Source organism: Trachypithecus francoisi, unplaced genomic scaffold, assembly GCF_009764315.1.
Source record: "Trachypithecus francoisi isolate TF-2019V2 unplaced genomic scaffold, Tfra_2.0 Lachesis_group1, whole genome shotgun sequence".
Classification (NCBI taxonomy): Eukaryota; Metazoa; Chordata; class Mammalia; order Primates; family Cercopithecidae; genus Trachypithecus; species Trachypithecus francoisi.
In genome coordinates, this window is record NW_022681454.1 from 9731715 (window position 1) to 9749001 (window position 17287).

At 40.9% G+C, this 17287-nt stretch overlaps 1 protein-coding gene and 1 long non-coding RNA gene across 5 annotated transcripts in view; one reads left to right on the forward strand and one right to left on the reverse strand.

Annotated features, from left to right (window-relative positions):
* Window positions 1-13338, reverse strand: part of CLNK (cytokine dependent hematopoietic cell linker) — a 238953-nt gene extending 225615 nt beyond the window's left edge. Inside the window, exon 1 of the mRNA XM_033213753.1 lies at window positions 13096-13338. Within this exon, the coding sequence (XP_033069644.1) occupies window positions 13096-13098 (3 nt within the window). The 5' untranslated portion in view covers window positions 13099-13338. The remainder of the gene's footprint in view (window positions 1-13095) is intronic.
* A 2718-nt stretch (window positions 13339-16056) lies between these two features.
* LOC117085143 overlaps window positions 16057-17287 on the forward strand; it is a 49397-nt gene continuing 48166 nt past the window's right edge. For all 4 annotated transcript variants that reach the window (XR_004437809.1, XR_004437812.1, XR_004437811.1 and 1 more), the window contains exons 1-2: window positions 16057-16251; window positions 16513-17020. This is a non-coding gene — a long non-coding RNA (uncharacterized LOC117085143). The remainder of the gene's footprint in view (window positions 16252-16512; window positions 17021-17287) is intronic.

Below are 17287 nucleotides of genomic sequence, written 5' to 3' on the forward strand. Positions count from 1 at the left end.
GTCCTCCAGTAAAGAATCTTATTAACTTCGACCTGAGTTTTCCAAACCTATTTCCCTACAAAGTTCTTTTTGTCACAGAAGAACAATTAATATGCCATGGAAAGAAGAATCATTTGGAACGTACTTAGGTATATAGTGTTCAAATGGCTAAATATTTTCTTTTAGATTAATATGCAGAGAGTTATTGTTTTCATTCAAACAAATCATAGATCCAAAATCAAGACAGCAACTGGTATATATATATTCTGTGGTCTTTAGATCTCTTTTAATCTCAGCTATCTTAGATAGTACATTCATTGTGGTGTGTGTGTGTGTGTAGCTTATTCTCATATTTATTCCATGACTTTAAGTTAAATATTGCAAATCTCAATGAAAAACTCGCTCTAGTTAACAAAATCCTGATTTCATTTGTTAGTCTTTTGTCAAGCCATTAAATTATGCATTCTGACTTCAGTGTAGCTAAAGAATATTGAAAAATGCTGGTAAGAGGTAAGAATTTTTCTTTTTAATATTCAGCAATTTGCTTTTAATGTATTTATGTACTTTAAGTTTTTTTTCCCTCTACCTTAAATCAATATCTTTCTTTGGTTTCAGTATCAGTAATAAAATGGTCATGTAAATTTTATGAGTATATTTTATTTTTTAAGGGGAACAAAAACAATAAATTTCCTCAAATACTTTCAATTAAAAATCAAATTCATATTACTGTCCTTTATATATTGTCAAAAGTGGGTCTTTTAGGTCCGCGCTATTTAAAATGCAGTCTGTAGACCAGCAGCCTTGAAACATTGAGGATCTTGTTAGAAATACAGAACCACAAGTCCCTCTCTAGACCTACTGACTTGGGAGTCAACTGCCCATCAGTGTTTGAGAAACACCTTATTAGACAGCTCCATGACGTTGACCATGGGGTTTATTGTCCTTGTGTCTAATTACACGTTGCAGCTTCCATCCCGCCCCATCATAATGGAATGGATAAGGGGAGAATTGAGCTGAATCCAGACCTGGGCAATTCACTTAAACTTCCAGCCCCCAGTTCTCTTATTTTCAAAATATGGATAATAATCTTTGCCACGATGTTGCAAAGTGAGACTTATTCAAAATAATAGTATCTATAAGGGATCCAGTGTACTCTTGTGACTCACACTAACATTCCACAAATTTTATTTCCAACAGGAAAATTCCTTCTTCCTTCTTTCATTTCTTCTTCTTTATATTTTGTTGTTTGTTTCTTTAACATCTGCTTGTTTGGCAACGTCAGTTACATAGATTATAACTAAGAATATCAAATTAAGTTTACATTACTTAAGTACCACCATAATTATTTTCAAAATCACCTATGTCAAAATCCCTATTGGTTGCTTGGTAGGAGAAGCCCTGTGTCCTCAGCCTACTACTTCATCAGGCATGGTTATCTCATTTCCAATTCCCCAGAACATTATGGGCAGGAATTAGGGATGTGGGGCCCTGCAGATGCAGGAAAATGCATTAAGAGCTCGTAGCTGCTTGGCAGAGAGAACGCAAACTGCCCCAGCTGCTTAGAATTAGGATCTGAGTCATTAAGAAGAGGTGAATTCTATTCCTGAGCCCCTGCTGTTTGAGAAGGTAGGAAAGTTTTTTAATAATATATAACCAAGGTTGAACATGCAAGATTATTTTTAAAATTGGGATTTCTGAGTGAATGCCACAGAATTGAGGTTTCAGCAATATTAAATCAACAATAAATGGTTTCTGAATTAATTCTCAAGAAGCTTCTTCTTTAGAACATTAACTGTCTCCTAAGCCAGGAAAATTTATGACTTCTTTTTTCTTTTTTCTTGTTTTTTCACCTTTTGTTGGCTTTGAAGTTGAGGATTCTGAGAGGATCAAGAAAATAGGATAATAAATAAATAAATAAATAAATAAATAAATAATGTCTCAGTTAAGGTAGGCATGGAAGCAATTTAATATTTCTAAAAGAGAACCATGAAGAACAATTGTGACCTCTGTTGAGAAGACAGAGGCGATGTACTTTCACCTAGTTTTTTCCACTAAATACAACTAAAAGCCCTGGGCATACTTTAAAAAATTTGAGAAAACTTAAATGTGGAGAGAAGGTGACAGACTGGCTAGGGACTTCTAAACTCAAAGAACAACAAGGTGGTGAGTTCCCTGAGTTTTCTTTCTGTTTTGTATGTCCCAAACTTCACGTTGAAGAATTAACAATTGACAAATGCTGATACACACAGATGAGAAAAGCCTTAACGAAAACTTTCCCTCTCTACCAAAAGGAACAGGAAAGAAGCATCCTAGCAAGACAGAAAACTTTTTTTTGTTTCTTTGTTTTTTGGAAACAGGGTTTCACTCTTGTTGCCCAGGCTGGAGTGTAATGGTATGATCTTGGCTCACTGCAACCTCTGCCTCCCGAGTTCAGGTGATTCTCCTGAACTCTAAAAAAAATACTCTACTAAAAAAAATACAAAAAAGTCTCTACTAAAAAAAATACAAAAAATTAGCCAGGCATGGTGGTGGGCCCCTGTAATCCCAGGTACTTGGGAGGCTGAGGCAGAATGGCGTGAACCTGGGAGGCAGAGCTTGCAGTGAGCCCAGATTAGGCTACTGCACCTCCAGCCTGGGCGGTAGAGCCAGACTGCGTCTCAAAAAGAAAAAAGAAAAGAAAAGAAAAGAAAAGAAAAAAGATGCTTTGCAAGATATTTCAGACCAAGAGTCCACAGGGTTGTGGGATGCTCTCAGCATAAGTCCCTATTATTAGACTGAAGAAACTGTATAAAGGCTTATACATTACTATATATTTCATATTTATACATATTTCACATTATATAAGTATAATGTATATATGCACATATCACAGTCCCATCTTTGATCTTTGTTTTACTATTTCATCTGCCCAGGATACTTTCTGTTGGATTCCTGCGTGGATAACTCCCTCGCCTCATCCTTTGAGTTGTTGCTCACACGTCACGCCCTTGAAGAGGCTTCTCCTGCCATCCTATGTAATTCTACAATCTGTCTTCCCTATGCTCAGAATTTGAATCCTCCTCATCCTTCTCTACCTTTTCCCGTTGTGATAGCTTAAGTCATCTTCTGGAATGCTATATGCCACACTTGATATTACATTTTTAGTTTTTTTTTCCCTCACCCATTATAACATAAGCGCAAAGAGGGCAGAAAGCTCTTTCTGTTTTGTTCACTGCTGTATGGTAAGTGCTTAGAACAGAGGACAGGAACCCTGTACATGTCCAAAGTTGGGTGAATAAAAGAATAAATCAGATGGGGCTTTAGAGAGGCAACAGCTCTTAGGAATAAGAGAGGAATGAATGAATGAATTTATTTTACAGCAAACATTCCCAGATAGGAAGGATGGATTTGCTTAGAGGTCATCCAAAAAAAGCAGGAGCAGGTATAGCCTGGGGCTCATGCTGTCCTATTGTTTTATTGCTAAGCCCCTATCCCCTTTATGGGAAGGGCATTTCCCTTCTCCTGGTGACCCAGCAGACCTCAGAGGAGGTTTAGTGACAAGAGAGAAGAGAAAGCTTATTTAATCTCAATTATCTGAGACTAAAAAATTCAAACACCTAAGAGGACAGTGGTGGAAGAACTTATTTCTGAAGCAGGGAGGAGGGTGGAGTCACGGACACCTGTGAAGAAGAGGTGAGGAGGACAGGCTTTGTCTCTGACCCTCTCTCTGTTGAGCTCACAGTCTGTTTCCCTTGTGAAGGAAAGGGCCAAGGAGACTAGAAAAGGCACATAATGCCTCCCCAGGTCCCATAGCACCATGGGGATAGAACTGCTTAACCAGGGGGTGCTCACTGTAGCCCACAGGGTAAGACACGCCTTGAAAAGGTCACTTGATTTAATGCCTTGACTGGAGCACACCCTCTCCGCTCCGCCAGGGTCCAGGGTCCCCTCTCCTCTGGCTTTGTACCAGGCCAGGGCTCACAGCTTTGCATTATCATTTGTTATGTGTACCAGGTGGTCTGGGCCCTAGCCTTCATTTGTGTGGAGTGTGAGTTCTAGGTAAAGATCTTTTCTGGAACTGGAAGCAGAGGGCACCGCACCCCTCCCTAGCCTCCTCCTTCATAGCATCTGCAAGGACGCCTGTGCAGGCTCCTTGGCCATCAGAAGTGACTAACCCCACATAAATCGAAGCTGTAGAAAGAAAATTCTCATTTTCTTTCTAGAAAGAAAGAAATCCCCATTTCCCCTTCCCAGCGAAAAACACATTCTGTAGGACATTTAGAAATAAAAGTTTCAAAGGAGGTTCCTGTAAATGGGGTATTGCAGATCTGTTAGTTTGCCAGGGCTGTGGTAGCAAAGCAGCACAAACGGAGTGGCTGACACCGATAGAAATATATTGTCTCACAGTTCTGGGGGCCAGAGGCTGTGAGCAAGGTGTGGGCAGGGCTGGTTCCTTCTCAGGGCTGTGAAGGAGAATCTGTTCCAGGCCACTACTTGCCCCTGGGGTTTCTGGCAATCTTTGACATCCCGTTGCTTCTACCAGCGTCACCCTAGCCCCCGCCTTTACGTTTTTCCCTATGTGTGTTTCTTTTTCTTTCTTTCTTTTTTTTTTTTTTTTGAGACGGAGTCTCACTCTGTCGTCAGGCTGGGGTGTAGTGGTGAGATCTCGGTTCATTGCAACCTCTGCCTCTTGGGTTCAAGTGATTCTCCTGCCTCAGCCTCCCGGGTAGCTGGGACTACAGATACCTGCCACCACACCCAGCTTATTTTTGTTTTTTTTAGTGGAGATAAGGTTTCACCATGTTGGCCAGGGTGGTCTCGATCTCTTGACCTCGTGATCCACCCAACTTGGCCTCCCAAAGTGCTAGGATTACAGGCGTGAGTGAGGCACCACTCCTGGCACTATGTATGTATCTGTGTTGAAATTTCATCTTTTTGTAAGGACACCAGTCATAGTGGATTGGGGGCTCAACCCACTCCAGTATGCCCTCATCTTAACTAATTACATCTGCAATTGTTCTATTTCCAGGTAAGGTTACACTTCTACGTCCTGGACATTAGGATTTCAGCATATGAATTCCAGGTGGACACAATCAACCCCTAACAAGGTAGAGCAAAAATTTCAATTGTAAAATTATTATTATTGAAGATTAAAACAACCTCTTTAACCTTCCAGTTATATAATTGCAAGAACTGAAGCCCAGATAAGTTTTAGGGTAGTTTGAAGTGGGAAAGATATGCCTCTCCAGCTCCACCTATGATAAACCACATGGTTCAGAATCCCTCATTGTGAGCCGCGTCCTTCCTATGGGTATGAGAATGCATGCTTGTTGTTACCTAGCAGGAAGGTTAGAGATCAAACGGAACTGTTGCTATGAAAACGCGTTGTTACCTGTAACAGACATGTTTGTGTAACAGGTGTTTCTTTAGGGCCACATAGCAAGTGACGAGCCAACATGCAATAGGTACCTATCGAGCATCACATCAAGTCTGGAGTTTGTTCCTCAGACACAGCACTGTCCCAGTCATTCTTTTATGTAGAGGTCAGGGCAGAAGTCTGAGACTCACAAGCAGGCAAAGGGGACATGTGGCAACAACTCATTCTCAAGCCGTAAAAAAATTGAAATTTGACCCAGGAAATCCAAGTCAATTATGAGGGGAGCTCATATAGAGCAAGGGCCGTTACTCTTTTCGCTTGCAAAATTCTCAGCAAAATAACTATAACTGATCTTTCTGCCCACTTAAGGACATGAGTAGGAGGGTAAACAAGCGCAGTTTGCAGGTGGGGCTCATATTGAAGGTCAGCTTGAGAGTCGTGGAAAATTTCGTGGTGGAACACAAGGCAACTGAAAGATCATTTTGTCAGTTACCAGCAGGGTGGAGTAAGACAGGGGTTTGCACTGAGACATTCACTCACTAGCCATGTTAATGGTGGAATTGGAGGGGGTCAGTCTAATTAAATTCCTGCTTCATGGTTTCCTCCTCTGTTAAATGGGGATACAGCTATTTATGCATACCTGGGATCAGCTATTCTAAAGTGTGATCAGACAGCACTTATTGAAATAAAGCATCTACACACCCTATAGGCCTGCAATGCCATTCTTGGGTATAGACCTAGAGAAAGTCACACCCCAAAGGGTGAGGGGACAGGCATCAGAATGCTGACTGCAGCCTTGTTTGTGAGAAGAGGGAAGTGGAGACAGCCAAGCTGCCCAACGCTAGAGCAATGAATAAGTAAAATACTGCAGATGCAAATAATGGAACACCAGGCAGCAGAGAGAAGAAATAAACTAGAACAGTGGTTCTCAAACTGCGGTACTAGGACCAGTGACATCAAAATCACCCGATAACTTCTAAAAAGTGCAAATTCCTGGGCCCCAACCAGTTCTAGTGAATCAGCAAGTCTGGAGATGGGGCTTAGCAATTTGTTTTAACAAGCTCTCTAGGGAATTCTGGTGCATACTGTGCTCAAGGTTGAGAACCACCAAATTAGAGGTACATGTGGATAGACATTGAAACAGTCTTACAGTAAAAATATTTTGCCTCCTAGTGGATATCGTACAATGTCTGGACACATATTTGGTTGTCAGAACTGGGGAAGGGCTTCTGGTATCTACTGATGGGGCCAGGGCTACTGCTGAATATCCTACAGCGCACGGGGCAGCCCAGCTCAACAAAGAATTATCCAGCCCTAAATGTCAGGAGTGATGACACTGAGAAGCCGTGATGTATCCCCTTCACAAAGTCTCTCTTGCGTCCCCAAAATCAATATTTGCCAAACATTTTTAGAAGAATACACAAATACCATGAGTTTTTAATTAGGTGTTCTGTTGTTCTATTGTGAAGAACAAACAGGAACAAAGCAACATTTTATCCTAGAGAGAGCGAGAGTGAGAGCGAGAGCAAGAGCGAGAGAGAGTGTAGCTAAAAGCATTTATAATAGTTGACCTTAGTGTTGAGAAATAACATGACATGATGCCTAAAGCAAAATCTCTCGGCTTCCCCTTGGTCAATGAATTGCTGCAGGTTTGCCATCACCTCAGTAGTCACTGATCTGTGATGTATCTTTCCTTCCTTCCTTCTTTTCTTCCCTCCCTCCTTCCCTCCCTCCCTCCCTCCCTCTCTCCCTTCCTTTCTTCCTTCCTCTCTCTCTTTCTCTCTTTCTTTCCTTCTTTCTTTTATTGAGATGGAGTCTCCATCTGTCACCCAGGCTGGAGTGTAGTGGCGCGATCTCGGCTCACTGCAAGCTTCGGCTCACTGCAAGCTCCGCCTCCTGGGTTCACGCCATTCTCCTGCCTCAGCCTCCCGAGTAGCTGGGACTACAGGTGCCCGCCACCTCGCCCGGCTAGTTTTTATGTATTTTTTTAGTAGAGACGGGGTTTCGCTGTGTTGGCCAGGATGGTCTCCATCTCCTGATCTCATGATCCACCCGCCTCGGCCTCCCAAAGTGTTGGAATTACAGGCATGAGCCACCTCGCCCAGCCCCTTTCTTATATTTTTGGCATATACATTTGATATTATTCTTGACTTGTATATTTAAACATATCCAAGTTTGATCACTTTATACAGCAATTAATTATTCTGTGGAATCATATCTTTTGCCATGAACTTCAACCCATATGCATATTTTATATGATGATTTCTGTTAATTTCCTGATAATATACAATCCTGGTTAATATATCATACTCAAATCTTTGGAGCATTGCTAAGTGAGAATGATTGCTTCCTCTTCCGAATTTGTCTCTTTGTGTCCTGTTTGGCACTCTGTACCTTTTAATTCAGGATGTGGATTGACTTTTAATGGTCTTACACCGGTCAGAATGGCTGTTACTAAAAAGTCAAGAAATAACAGATGTTGGAGAGGGTGTGGAGAAAAGGGAACTCTTATCTACTGTTAGTAGCGATGTAAATTAGTACAGCCTCTATGGAAAACAGTATGGAGATTTCTCAAACAAATGAAACAAAACTGCCATTCCATCCAGTAATCCCACTACTGAGTATCTACCCCAAAGAGAATAAATTGTTTTATGAAAAATAGGCCCGCACTTGCATGTTTACTGCAGCACCATTCACAAGAGCAAAGTGTCAACCTCAGTGTCCATCAACAGATAAAGAAAACGTTGCACGCTCTGCCACACCCACACCCGCACCCACTCACACACTGAAATACTATTCAGCCATAAAAAGAATGAAATCATGTCTTTTGAAGCAACACTGATGAAACTACAAGCCATTATCTCAAGTGAAACAATCAGAAACTGAAAGTCAAATACTGCCATGGTTTGCTTTTGATGTTCATCAAACCTCTATACTGTAAGAACTATAAGGAATATTGCAAAAATTTGAAACATATAATTTATATACAATTATCTGCCCATTACCTTTTCCCCCATGATATTTACTTGACCACATTTCATTAAATGTTTAGTGTATAGTTCTTGCAAGTATGAAAGATTAGATAAAGCACAAAAGATGCGTGTTGGAAATTTCCCAGAAGAACGGTTACTATATACAGTCTCAAGGCGATACTTTTTCCTGCCGTTTGTTTTTGAAAAACAAATGGATTTGAAATATAGATACTTATTTATATGAATCAAACCTCTAAGTTTATCCAAAGAAACCAAGAGGATGCTGAGTGGCACAATGTGAGTTGATGATTAAAAGCCAAAAGATTTGGCCAGTGGCTGTTTTGGCAGTGGCTGTGGGGCCCTAGTCACCCCAATGCACCATGAGTATTTCTGGGCACCTACCTGCCAAGCGCGGGGTCTACATAGCCACCATCTGCAGACACCCTGGCTCATCACTGCACTATTGAACCTCACATGGCACAGACTTTCCTTCCACGGTGTGGTGCTCCTGCAGTTTTCCCCCATTTCCCTAAGTGATACCAGCATGCCCTCAACTCTCAGAGTCATTATATGACTCCTCTGTTTCCCTCACCTTCAATGTTGGTTTATTGTCAAGTCTTACTGATGACGCTCCCTCCGAAATATATCTGAAAATCTGCCTGCTACTCATTCCCGTTCAGCCTTCATTGGCTCTTGCTGGATAAATATAATGACCTTGAATTGTACATTGCATTTTTAATCTTGCATTTGAATACGGTTCTGGCTGTCTCCAAGTTTCCCTTTCCCCTACCTCAAAAGGGAGTTGCAACTGCAAGTGAAGTATATCCTGCTCTATAAATTTAGAAATAGAACCACCACTGAAATACATGTTCCCAGTCTCCTAGCACCTTGAGATCAAAGGAAAAAAACCCAACCAATCAAAATCTTACATGCCTCATGAACTGGAAACTCCAGAACTACTGAGATTTTCATACAGGTCTATTCTTACTTCATTATGGTCACCTCTAGTTTACAACTATATGTATGTTTAACCATTTCAGTTTATGAGGGTTTTTTTTTAACCATCACATGCATACTGTATCTATTCCCTGTGGCACCATCCCAAGCTTGGAATTCATTCTCTTAATTTATTTACACTCATGTGCGCACATACACACACACATCTTTTTGTGTGTGTGGACTTTACTAAGGTTTAGTTAGAAAGGAAAGCTACAGATTTCTTGGGTACATGTGATATTATGATACATGCCTACAATGTGTAATAATCAAATCAAGTTAAAATATCCATGACTTCAAACATTTATCATTTGTGTTGAGAACATTCCATATGTTCTCTTCTAGCTACTTTGAAATATACCGTAAATTATGGTTAACTATAGTCACCACACAGTGCTATCAGACATTAGGCCAAATTCCTTCTATGTAACTGTATTTTTGTACCCATTAACCAACTTCTCCAGGAATTTGCACAATCGTTATGTATTAGTTTTAGAAAAAGAATTATTTACTTCTCATCAACAAAAACTTCAAATGAAATAACAAATGTTGTTTTTCTGAGACACTCTCTGGCAATGCAACTACAGGGGATTTCTCCCCAGGGGGTTCAGGGCTCCTCGTCCTCCAGTCTCGTGCCACCGGGCTACTCATTCCTCTCCTCTCACACAGGGGTTTTTAGCCACATCTTTTGTTCCTTAGTTTCTGCTCATCACAGTTCTCAGGCCTTTTCTATAACTTCAGCTTATCAATGTTACTTCAAAGAAAGACAGATTCCTCCTAAGGGGAACTCTCTTTCATCTGTTAAGATAATAAGTTATTATTCTCTCTTAAAAGGGGCTGAAGATTTCCACTCATGTTGAATGTTTCTAACAATTTGAGTTTTATTTTTACCCTACAGTTATTTACCAATAACTTCTTATGAGTTTGGCATCCTTTTTGTTGCAGCGATATCATAATGGTATGCAAAACCTGTCGAGAATTCTGCTCTCATGGAGGGTAAAATCCATACATGTAGTAGTATCAGTTACTGTTAAAGCGTGACTACAAAAAGAGAAGGTTTTGCAAGAAAGGAATTCAGTCCTATGAAATCATACCACATGCAAATCTAACCTAGTTTAAAGTTTGGTGAGTTTGAAGCAGTGGTTTGCTGCTAAAGGATTAGCGACTGTCTCTCTGAGTGGTGGGGCAGGGGACAAGCTCTAGTGAGTAGTATTTGCTGATTTTCATGTTGTAAATGTCCTCATTATGGCTGATTTCAAGCTATCAATGTCTGAGTGTGGAATTGGGTACAAGTGCAGTAGCCACCATCATATAGCACTTTTATTATGCAAAAATGACCTCAAGATTATAGAGTACAATGTGGTGAAAATAATTAAAAAGTAATGAGTTTTGCATATTTATTACCTTTGTTTTTAATATACTTATGAGTTTATGTAATTTCATTTTGAATAATAGTTCTGTTGAACAATCAGCTCATAAAATGTCCGAAAATTTAACGGTCAGCCCTTGTGAGCTCATTCAAGCTATATCTGGCACTTTACTGAAGGTTGGGCGGATTTAACAGGATTTGAGGAGAACACAGAGCTAGCAGCCCATGCAAAGGTCCTGTGGTGAGAGACAGATTGGCAATGCTGTTATGGCTTTTTGCACTTCATCTTAATAACAAGTGAAAAAGCTACAGGTTTTTAAGTAGAAGTGAAATGGTATGACTGAACTTGGGAAAGTCCTGTGGTGAGATGAGGGGGTTTTCCACTGTCACTGAGTGCTTTTGTTTGAATTTGAGTAAACACCCAAGGTCAAGGGTTCAGGCTCTGAATGGGGACTAGTCTTTTACATTCCATCCAACTCTGAATTTCCATGGCAATCAAAGAAAGACGAAACTAGTAGAGGCAGAAGAGGTGAGAATTGATGAATTAAGAACCTAGAAGGGATGTGTTGCAGCACATTATAAGTATATATATATAAAAATATGACAGCAATTCGAGGAACAACAACAACAAAAAAAAACAGCCTTATCTTTAAAATAAGTAGCCACAGGAAGCCAAGTGAGTCAGGTGTTTTTTCTCTCTCTCCCTCCTCATGGGTTCCTATTTTTAAAACATCACTTCCTTGAAGTGTCAGACAATTATATCTGCTAATATATTTTTGCCAACATGATCCTAAAGAGAATAATGTGGATTATTTATGCTGCTCCCATTTGGTGAGAGTGAATAGGACAGTAAATACTCTGACATTTCATTTTAGGAAATTTCTGGTGCTGGAGATTTCAGAGAGCACAACCCAAGATTAAGAAGACAAATGAGCAGCTTCAACATAGAGGGAAAATAATCCACCAGCAATTCCGAGCCCCCCTTTCAGTTATCGCTGTCATTATGGTACTGGCTTTTATTCCCTCAACCCCAGGTGATGGCCACAGCTTCCTGTCTTCACGGCTGCCTGTCTTGGGGGTGCCTCTGCCAGACCTCTTTCACGGCAAGAGCCCTGATGCCACTACAGCCCCCATGTCTGCCTATAAACCCTGTGCCACAATCCACCCCTTGGTCACCAAACCCTTCAGGTCACCACCACCCTGGACATTCACGACAACAGCCCACCTTCCCCACTTCGCTGCCCATTCAGACCCTCTCCCCATCAGTCCTGGGCCAAGTTAGTCTCAAGAAAAACACCTATGGAGACAGTCAAATTCCTGCCCCATTATGTATTAACCATGTTATACTTGGTAAACTGGGGAACCTCTCTTGGTCTTAGTTTTCTGGTGTATAAAATGGGGATTTTTTTTCCAAGTTAGGTATTGAGAAAATGAGTGTTTCAAAGAGCCTAGCACCGTCAGTGAATGACAGCACACTGCTTTCTGTGATTATTAATTTTATGCACTACCTGGTTTGCCATGCATCTGTGTGTTTTTCAAAGGCCTGCTAATTTATTCATTCTGAGCATCTGCCGTATGCCAGGCACCATGCTGTCCACCTTCTTTTGCTGTCTATAGTTGATAGGAGCTTGTTGTATTTTGTCTAGAGATGCTTTTATCACTTTTCATAGAATATTAGTTCTGTGTTGCTGCTGAACTAAGTGCTAGAGATCTACAGAGAATGCAGAGATGTGTTCCAGCCCCAGAGAGTTGACATTCCTGCATATCTACCATACATAAGTGCCATTCTCCTGAAGAGTCATTTCTGAACGTATATTGCTTATGTTTACTTCCCAAAAGTGCGTTTTTAAACTTAGTCTATGGCCAACTGGCCCATTAGAGATACATGTCTTTTTCTTTTCTTTTCTCTTCTTTTTCCTTTGGAGTGGAATAGGAGAAGGAGATAAACCACTACTCAACAAGCATCTACTATGTAACTGCACTTGTTTTATAGTCATTATCTCATTTTTTCCATAAAAACAACCATATTGAAAAGCTTTTCTTTACCTGGTTTTATAATCAAGTTAGTTAAAAGTCAGAGAGGTTAAGGAACTGACTCCCAATCCTAGGATTTGCAAAGCCTGAACCTGGGTTTCCTGACACCAAACCTGGGCATTTTGTTGCATGCAATGCTATAAATCCATGGTTGACTGCATAGTTCCACCATTCTGGTCTTGGGCCCACACATCCTCTCTCACAGCATTATGGCAAAAATGGTTACATTGTACTGTCAAGTGAGAGAAACCTGGCATTATCCAGCCGAATCTTTCCCTCTTCTTTATTAGAGAATTCCAGGTCACTTTTACTCAGGACGAGTCTGTTGAGAAGTTTGTCCTTTTTGTGATTGAGGGAAGCATAACAAAAGTAAAGTTGAACAGACTCACCATTGAAGACACAGCAATTTAGCAAGAAATATGACTAAATGACTTGCAACTGTATTCACCATGTGTCTTCTAGATTATGGCCAAATCCCAGCTGCCATCACAAACATCTTCTTTGTTGTCAAAATTCCTGGTATTTTATATCAGTGCTTCTTCAGAAAGCTCATCCCTTTCTGGTCCCCTTGTAAAGATCTCGGACTCTGGGGATCTTGGTCTATTTGACGAGTACAGTGGTCAAGGAGAGCCAGATCAGACAGAAGCACCTGCCTGCTACCCACGGGGACATGAAGTTGTTAACAGCAACCTGTACTCTGCTGGCTCTGGGACAAAGCAGGTGAGCTGAGCTGAGGTGGGTGGTGGGGGCGGGTGTCGCATACGCCTGACTCACACCTGCTGTTGACATCAAACAGTCACATGTTCCCACAGTGCCTGTTGTTTGTGTCAATGAAAGGTACACCCTTGGGTCAGGAAACTCAAGATTTCTCCCATCCGAATCTTCCTAGAGCAAAGGCAGCAAATGTGCCATTTCTTTTCTTTCTTTAGAGGCATTCTATATAAGATCAGGATGCTAAAGCTTGGTTATGTCCATTGCAGATATCTTCTCCCAAGATGGGACTTGCCTTCTCACTGTTTTCGTGGAATCTTTTGATGAAAAGAAGTTCATATTCCATTTCACATTGATTGGTAGGGGTTGCCTGCAGCATAACTTTGCAAAGAGTTCTGAGATCCTGGGCTGGCTCAGTAGGAAAGAGAACTGTGATCTATTAGAAATGTCTGACAACCATGCAGGCTCCTGGGACTGTTATTTTATAGCCCTGGAATATGCTAGCTAACTAGTCAAATGGATTTCAGCTCACATTCCTGCCAAGGTACCTATTGGATAGAACTCTGGGAACATGCAAATGCAGTGATACAAATTCATGAAGGAAGCAGAGATAGTGCAGACTTTCAGTAAATAGTAGACACACACACACATAGATGGTTTCTCAAGGAGAAAGGTACGTTTTACCTTCCTAGGGGAGGTGAACTAAGCTCTGGATTTGAAGGATGAATAAGTTTAAAAAGTAGAACAAAAATGGTATGCTTTCAAATATGCAAGACTAATAAGTTCTAGAGATTTTTTATACAGCATAGTGCCTATAGTCATCAATACTTTATTATGAATTTAAAAAATTAATATTAAAAAATAATATCAAATAAACAAATGAGCAAATAAAACAAAAAGAACATGAGAAAATTTTAGAGGTGTAGGATATGTTTATTGCCTTAATATTGGTGTTTTTTTTTTTCTTGTTGTTTGTGTGTTTTGAGACAGAGTCTCACTTTGTCACCCAGGCTGGAGTGCAGTGGCATGATCTCAGCTCACTGCAAACTCTGCCTCCTGTGATTCCCTTTCTCACCCTCCCAAGTAGCTGGGATTACAGGCACTCACCACCATGCCTGGCTAATTTTTGTATTTTTAGTGGAGATGGGGTTTTACCATGTTGGCCAGGCTGGTCTCAAACTCTTGATTTCAAGTGATCAGCCTGCCTCAGCCTCCCAAAGTGCTGGGATTACAGGTGTGAGCCACCACACCCAGCCATTGCCTTAATATTGTGGTGATGGCTCCACAGGTATGTCCAAAATCATCACGTTGTATACATTAAATATGGGCAGTTTATTGTATACCAATTAGGCCTCGATAATGCTTTAAAAAAAGTCAATAAATAAACATGGGCAGTGGTATGAACAGCATGGTGCATCCATGGAAGTTCAAGCTGTTTTGTGGGCCAGGATCATTTCTCTGTGTTAAAAAGTTGAGATCTTACTCTGCCAATTATGGGGTTCCTGGTCTTTGTCTTATTTATTAGCATCAGGGTGAAATGTGTGAGATTATAAAATAAGGCTTGGCAGACAGGAAAGACAGAATAACAAAAACATGAAGCGGGACAGGCTTAGAAATTAGCAGGTGGCTAGTTAGCAACCTCAGATCTTTCATCAAGGAGCTGGGCTCAAACTACATGCTTGGCTTTAGCAGAAGCTTCTGTTTGAGGATAGAAGGCTAGCCAAGAAAAAAAGTTGGGGGCTCAGTCTTTGAAAGATTGGGGATCATGGGAGTAATGGGTTATTAAAGAGGCTTTGACCCAACGATTGGGGCAGCAATCTAGTTATCAATCTTGGAGCACAGGGGACAGGAAGGAGACTCGGGCTTAGACCAGTACTGGACCATCATGAGGTCAACTGTCCAGCGCTTGGCAGAAGGTTGGGTAGCCAGAACAAAGCTGACCTGACACTCAGAACTTGCAGCTAATACGTTATCTGTAAGCTTAGCGGAGCAAAGGGGCACACGTTGCACCACTTCAGAGATCTGAGTTTCAATCCCCACCAGGTCCTTTGTGCCCATAAGAGTTTGAGTACAGCGGCTCTGCCACAGGAGGCTGAGCAGCCTGTTCAACAGGATGAGAGTAGAGACTGGTGAGTAGCAAGGGCAGAAGAGCCCCTCCAGCGGCAGGGGGAGAACCTGCGGTTGTCTGGCCAGCTTTGCCTGCTCCGTGCTCTTGGCCTCTCCCTCATTCTCATAGCCGGGACTTCTGGAATTGAAACAGAAAAGCAGGATTTAAGTAGTTCCAAAATGACAGTCCTAGGTTCACTATCAGGCAAATCTTGTGAGCTCCAGTTTTGATGAACACAGCATCTGACCCATGTCCCCAGCCTATGCCCAAATGATTCAGGTATTGCCCAGCTGAACGACCTTGGCCAAGTGTCAGGAACTCTCTGAGCACCTACTTCATCATCTACAAAACAAAGAGAATAATTCCAACTTAATAGAGTTGACATAAAGCTTTCCTAAGGATATCAGTGAAGCTACACACCACCCACTACACATCTTTACTAAATGCTCAACAAATGTGATGGTTGCTACTGTGATGATGATGGTGATTATGATGCGTTCTGAACTCTTGTTCTCTTTGAGTCAGACCTTGGTAGCCTCCTTACTTGCCCCACTTGCTTCAGAGAGAGAAGAGCGGGTGTGTGGATTAGTGAAGGAGCAAGTCATGGGAACAAAAGAATCCAAGGTAGAGCAGGAAGAGAAATCTAGCTAGAGAAAGAAGCAGAAGTCAAAATAAGTAGACTCTTATTTTAAATTTTTAATGACTTCTTGGTGGCTTCAAGATAAAAGTAAGTATACAATTATAATGCAAAGATAGTATTCAAATGGGGAGTTGAATGGGGAGTTCATTAGGTAAGTTGAGTTAACTCACAGGATCGATTCCTTTTCATGACATAAAACCATCTGTGTTTTGGGTATTGTGAATTGAGAACTCCCCCTCGCCCTTCTCCCAGCCTGTGTTACTTTGTCTTTATCGTTGACTCTGTATCATTAACAATTCACATATCAGATTTTATTATAATTTTCTATTTATCTATTTTTCCCACCAGACAATGAATTCTTTGGAGGTAAGCACTACGTGTGTATTTTACCTTTGTTTCCCAGCACAAGATAGACCATGAGGAGCTTTGTGTTTGGGAGAAGAATAAAAGTCAACTGTAGTGAAACCTCTCAGAAGTAGGATTTATAAGCAGTTCTCAAAGGATGCACATGAAAATGTAATTTCTTGGAAAAGCGGCAAACAGAAAAGAATCAAACAAACCTCAATTGTGTGTAGCAAGGATAAATATGCAATGCATCATCAATAGTATTTGTTGGGTGAATGAAAAAGCCTTTTAGTCAACAATATATAAGCAGAAGAATGGAGCAGGAGTTAGAGAGATCCCTCAAGCAATAATGGAAGCCACTGGAGAGGCAAGACTGCCAAAGGCTAAGTTATTGACCCAGTATTTTTAAAACTGCCTCCGAAAAGAAGCCTGAGTGAAAGAAAATAATTTGTGCAATTAGGATGTATTTCTACTTTGTGTTCCTATCTACTTCCTTCACAAGCTATTTTTGGTAAGTTTTCATTAACCTTCTAACAAAATGCCAATTAAAGCATCTTTTAATAGGCTGTGTTTAGAAGACTGAACCCAAAGAGAAAAACGTGCTAGATCAACACGTCAGTGTAGAAACCAGATTCTTAATCCTAGCTGGATAACAACGGACGTTCTCAGTTGTTTTCACCTGGGATAGCAATATATTACATGAAAACACAAACTCTTCAAGCAGTAATAAGGAATACATAATACAATACTAGTGCTGGGCTGACTTTCCTACTTTGTT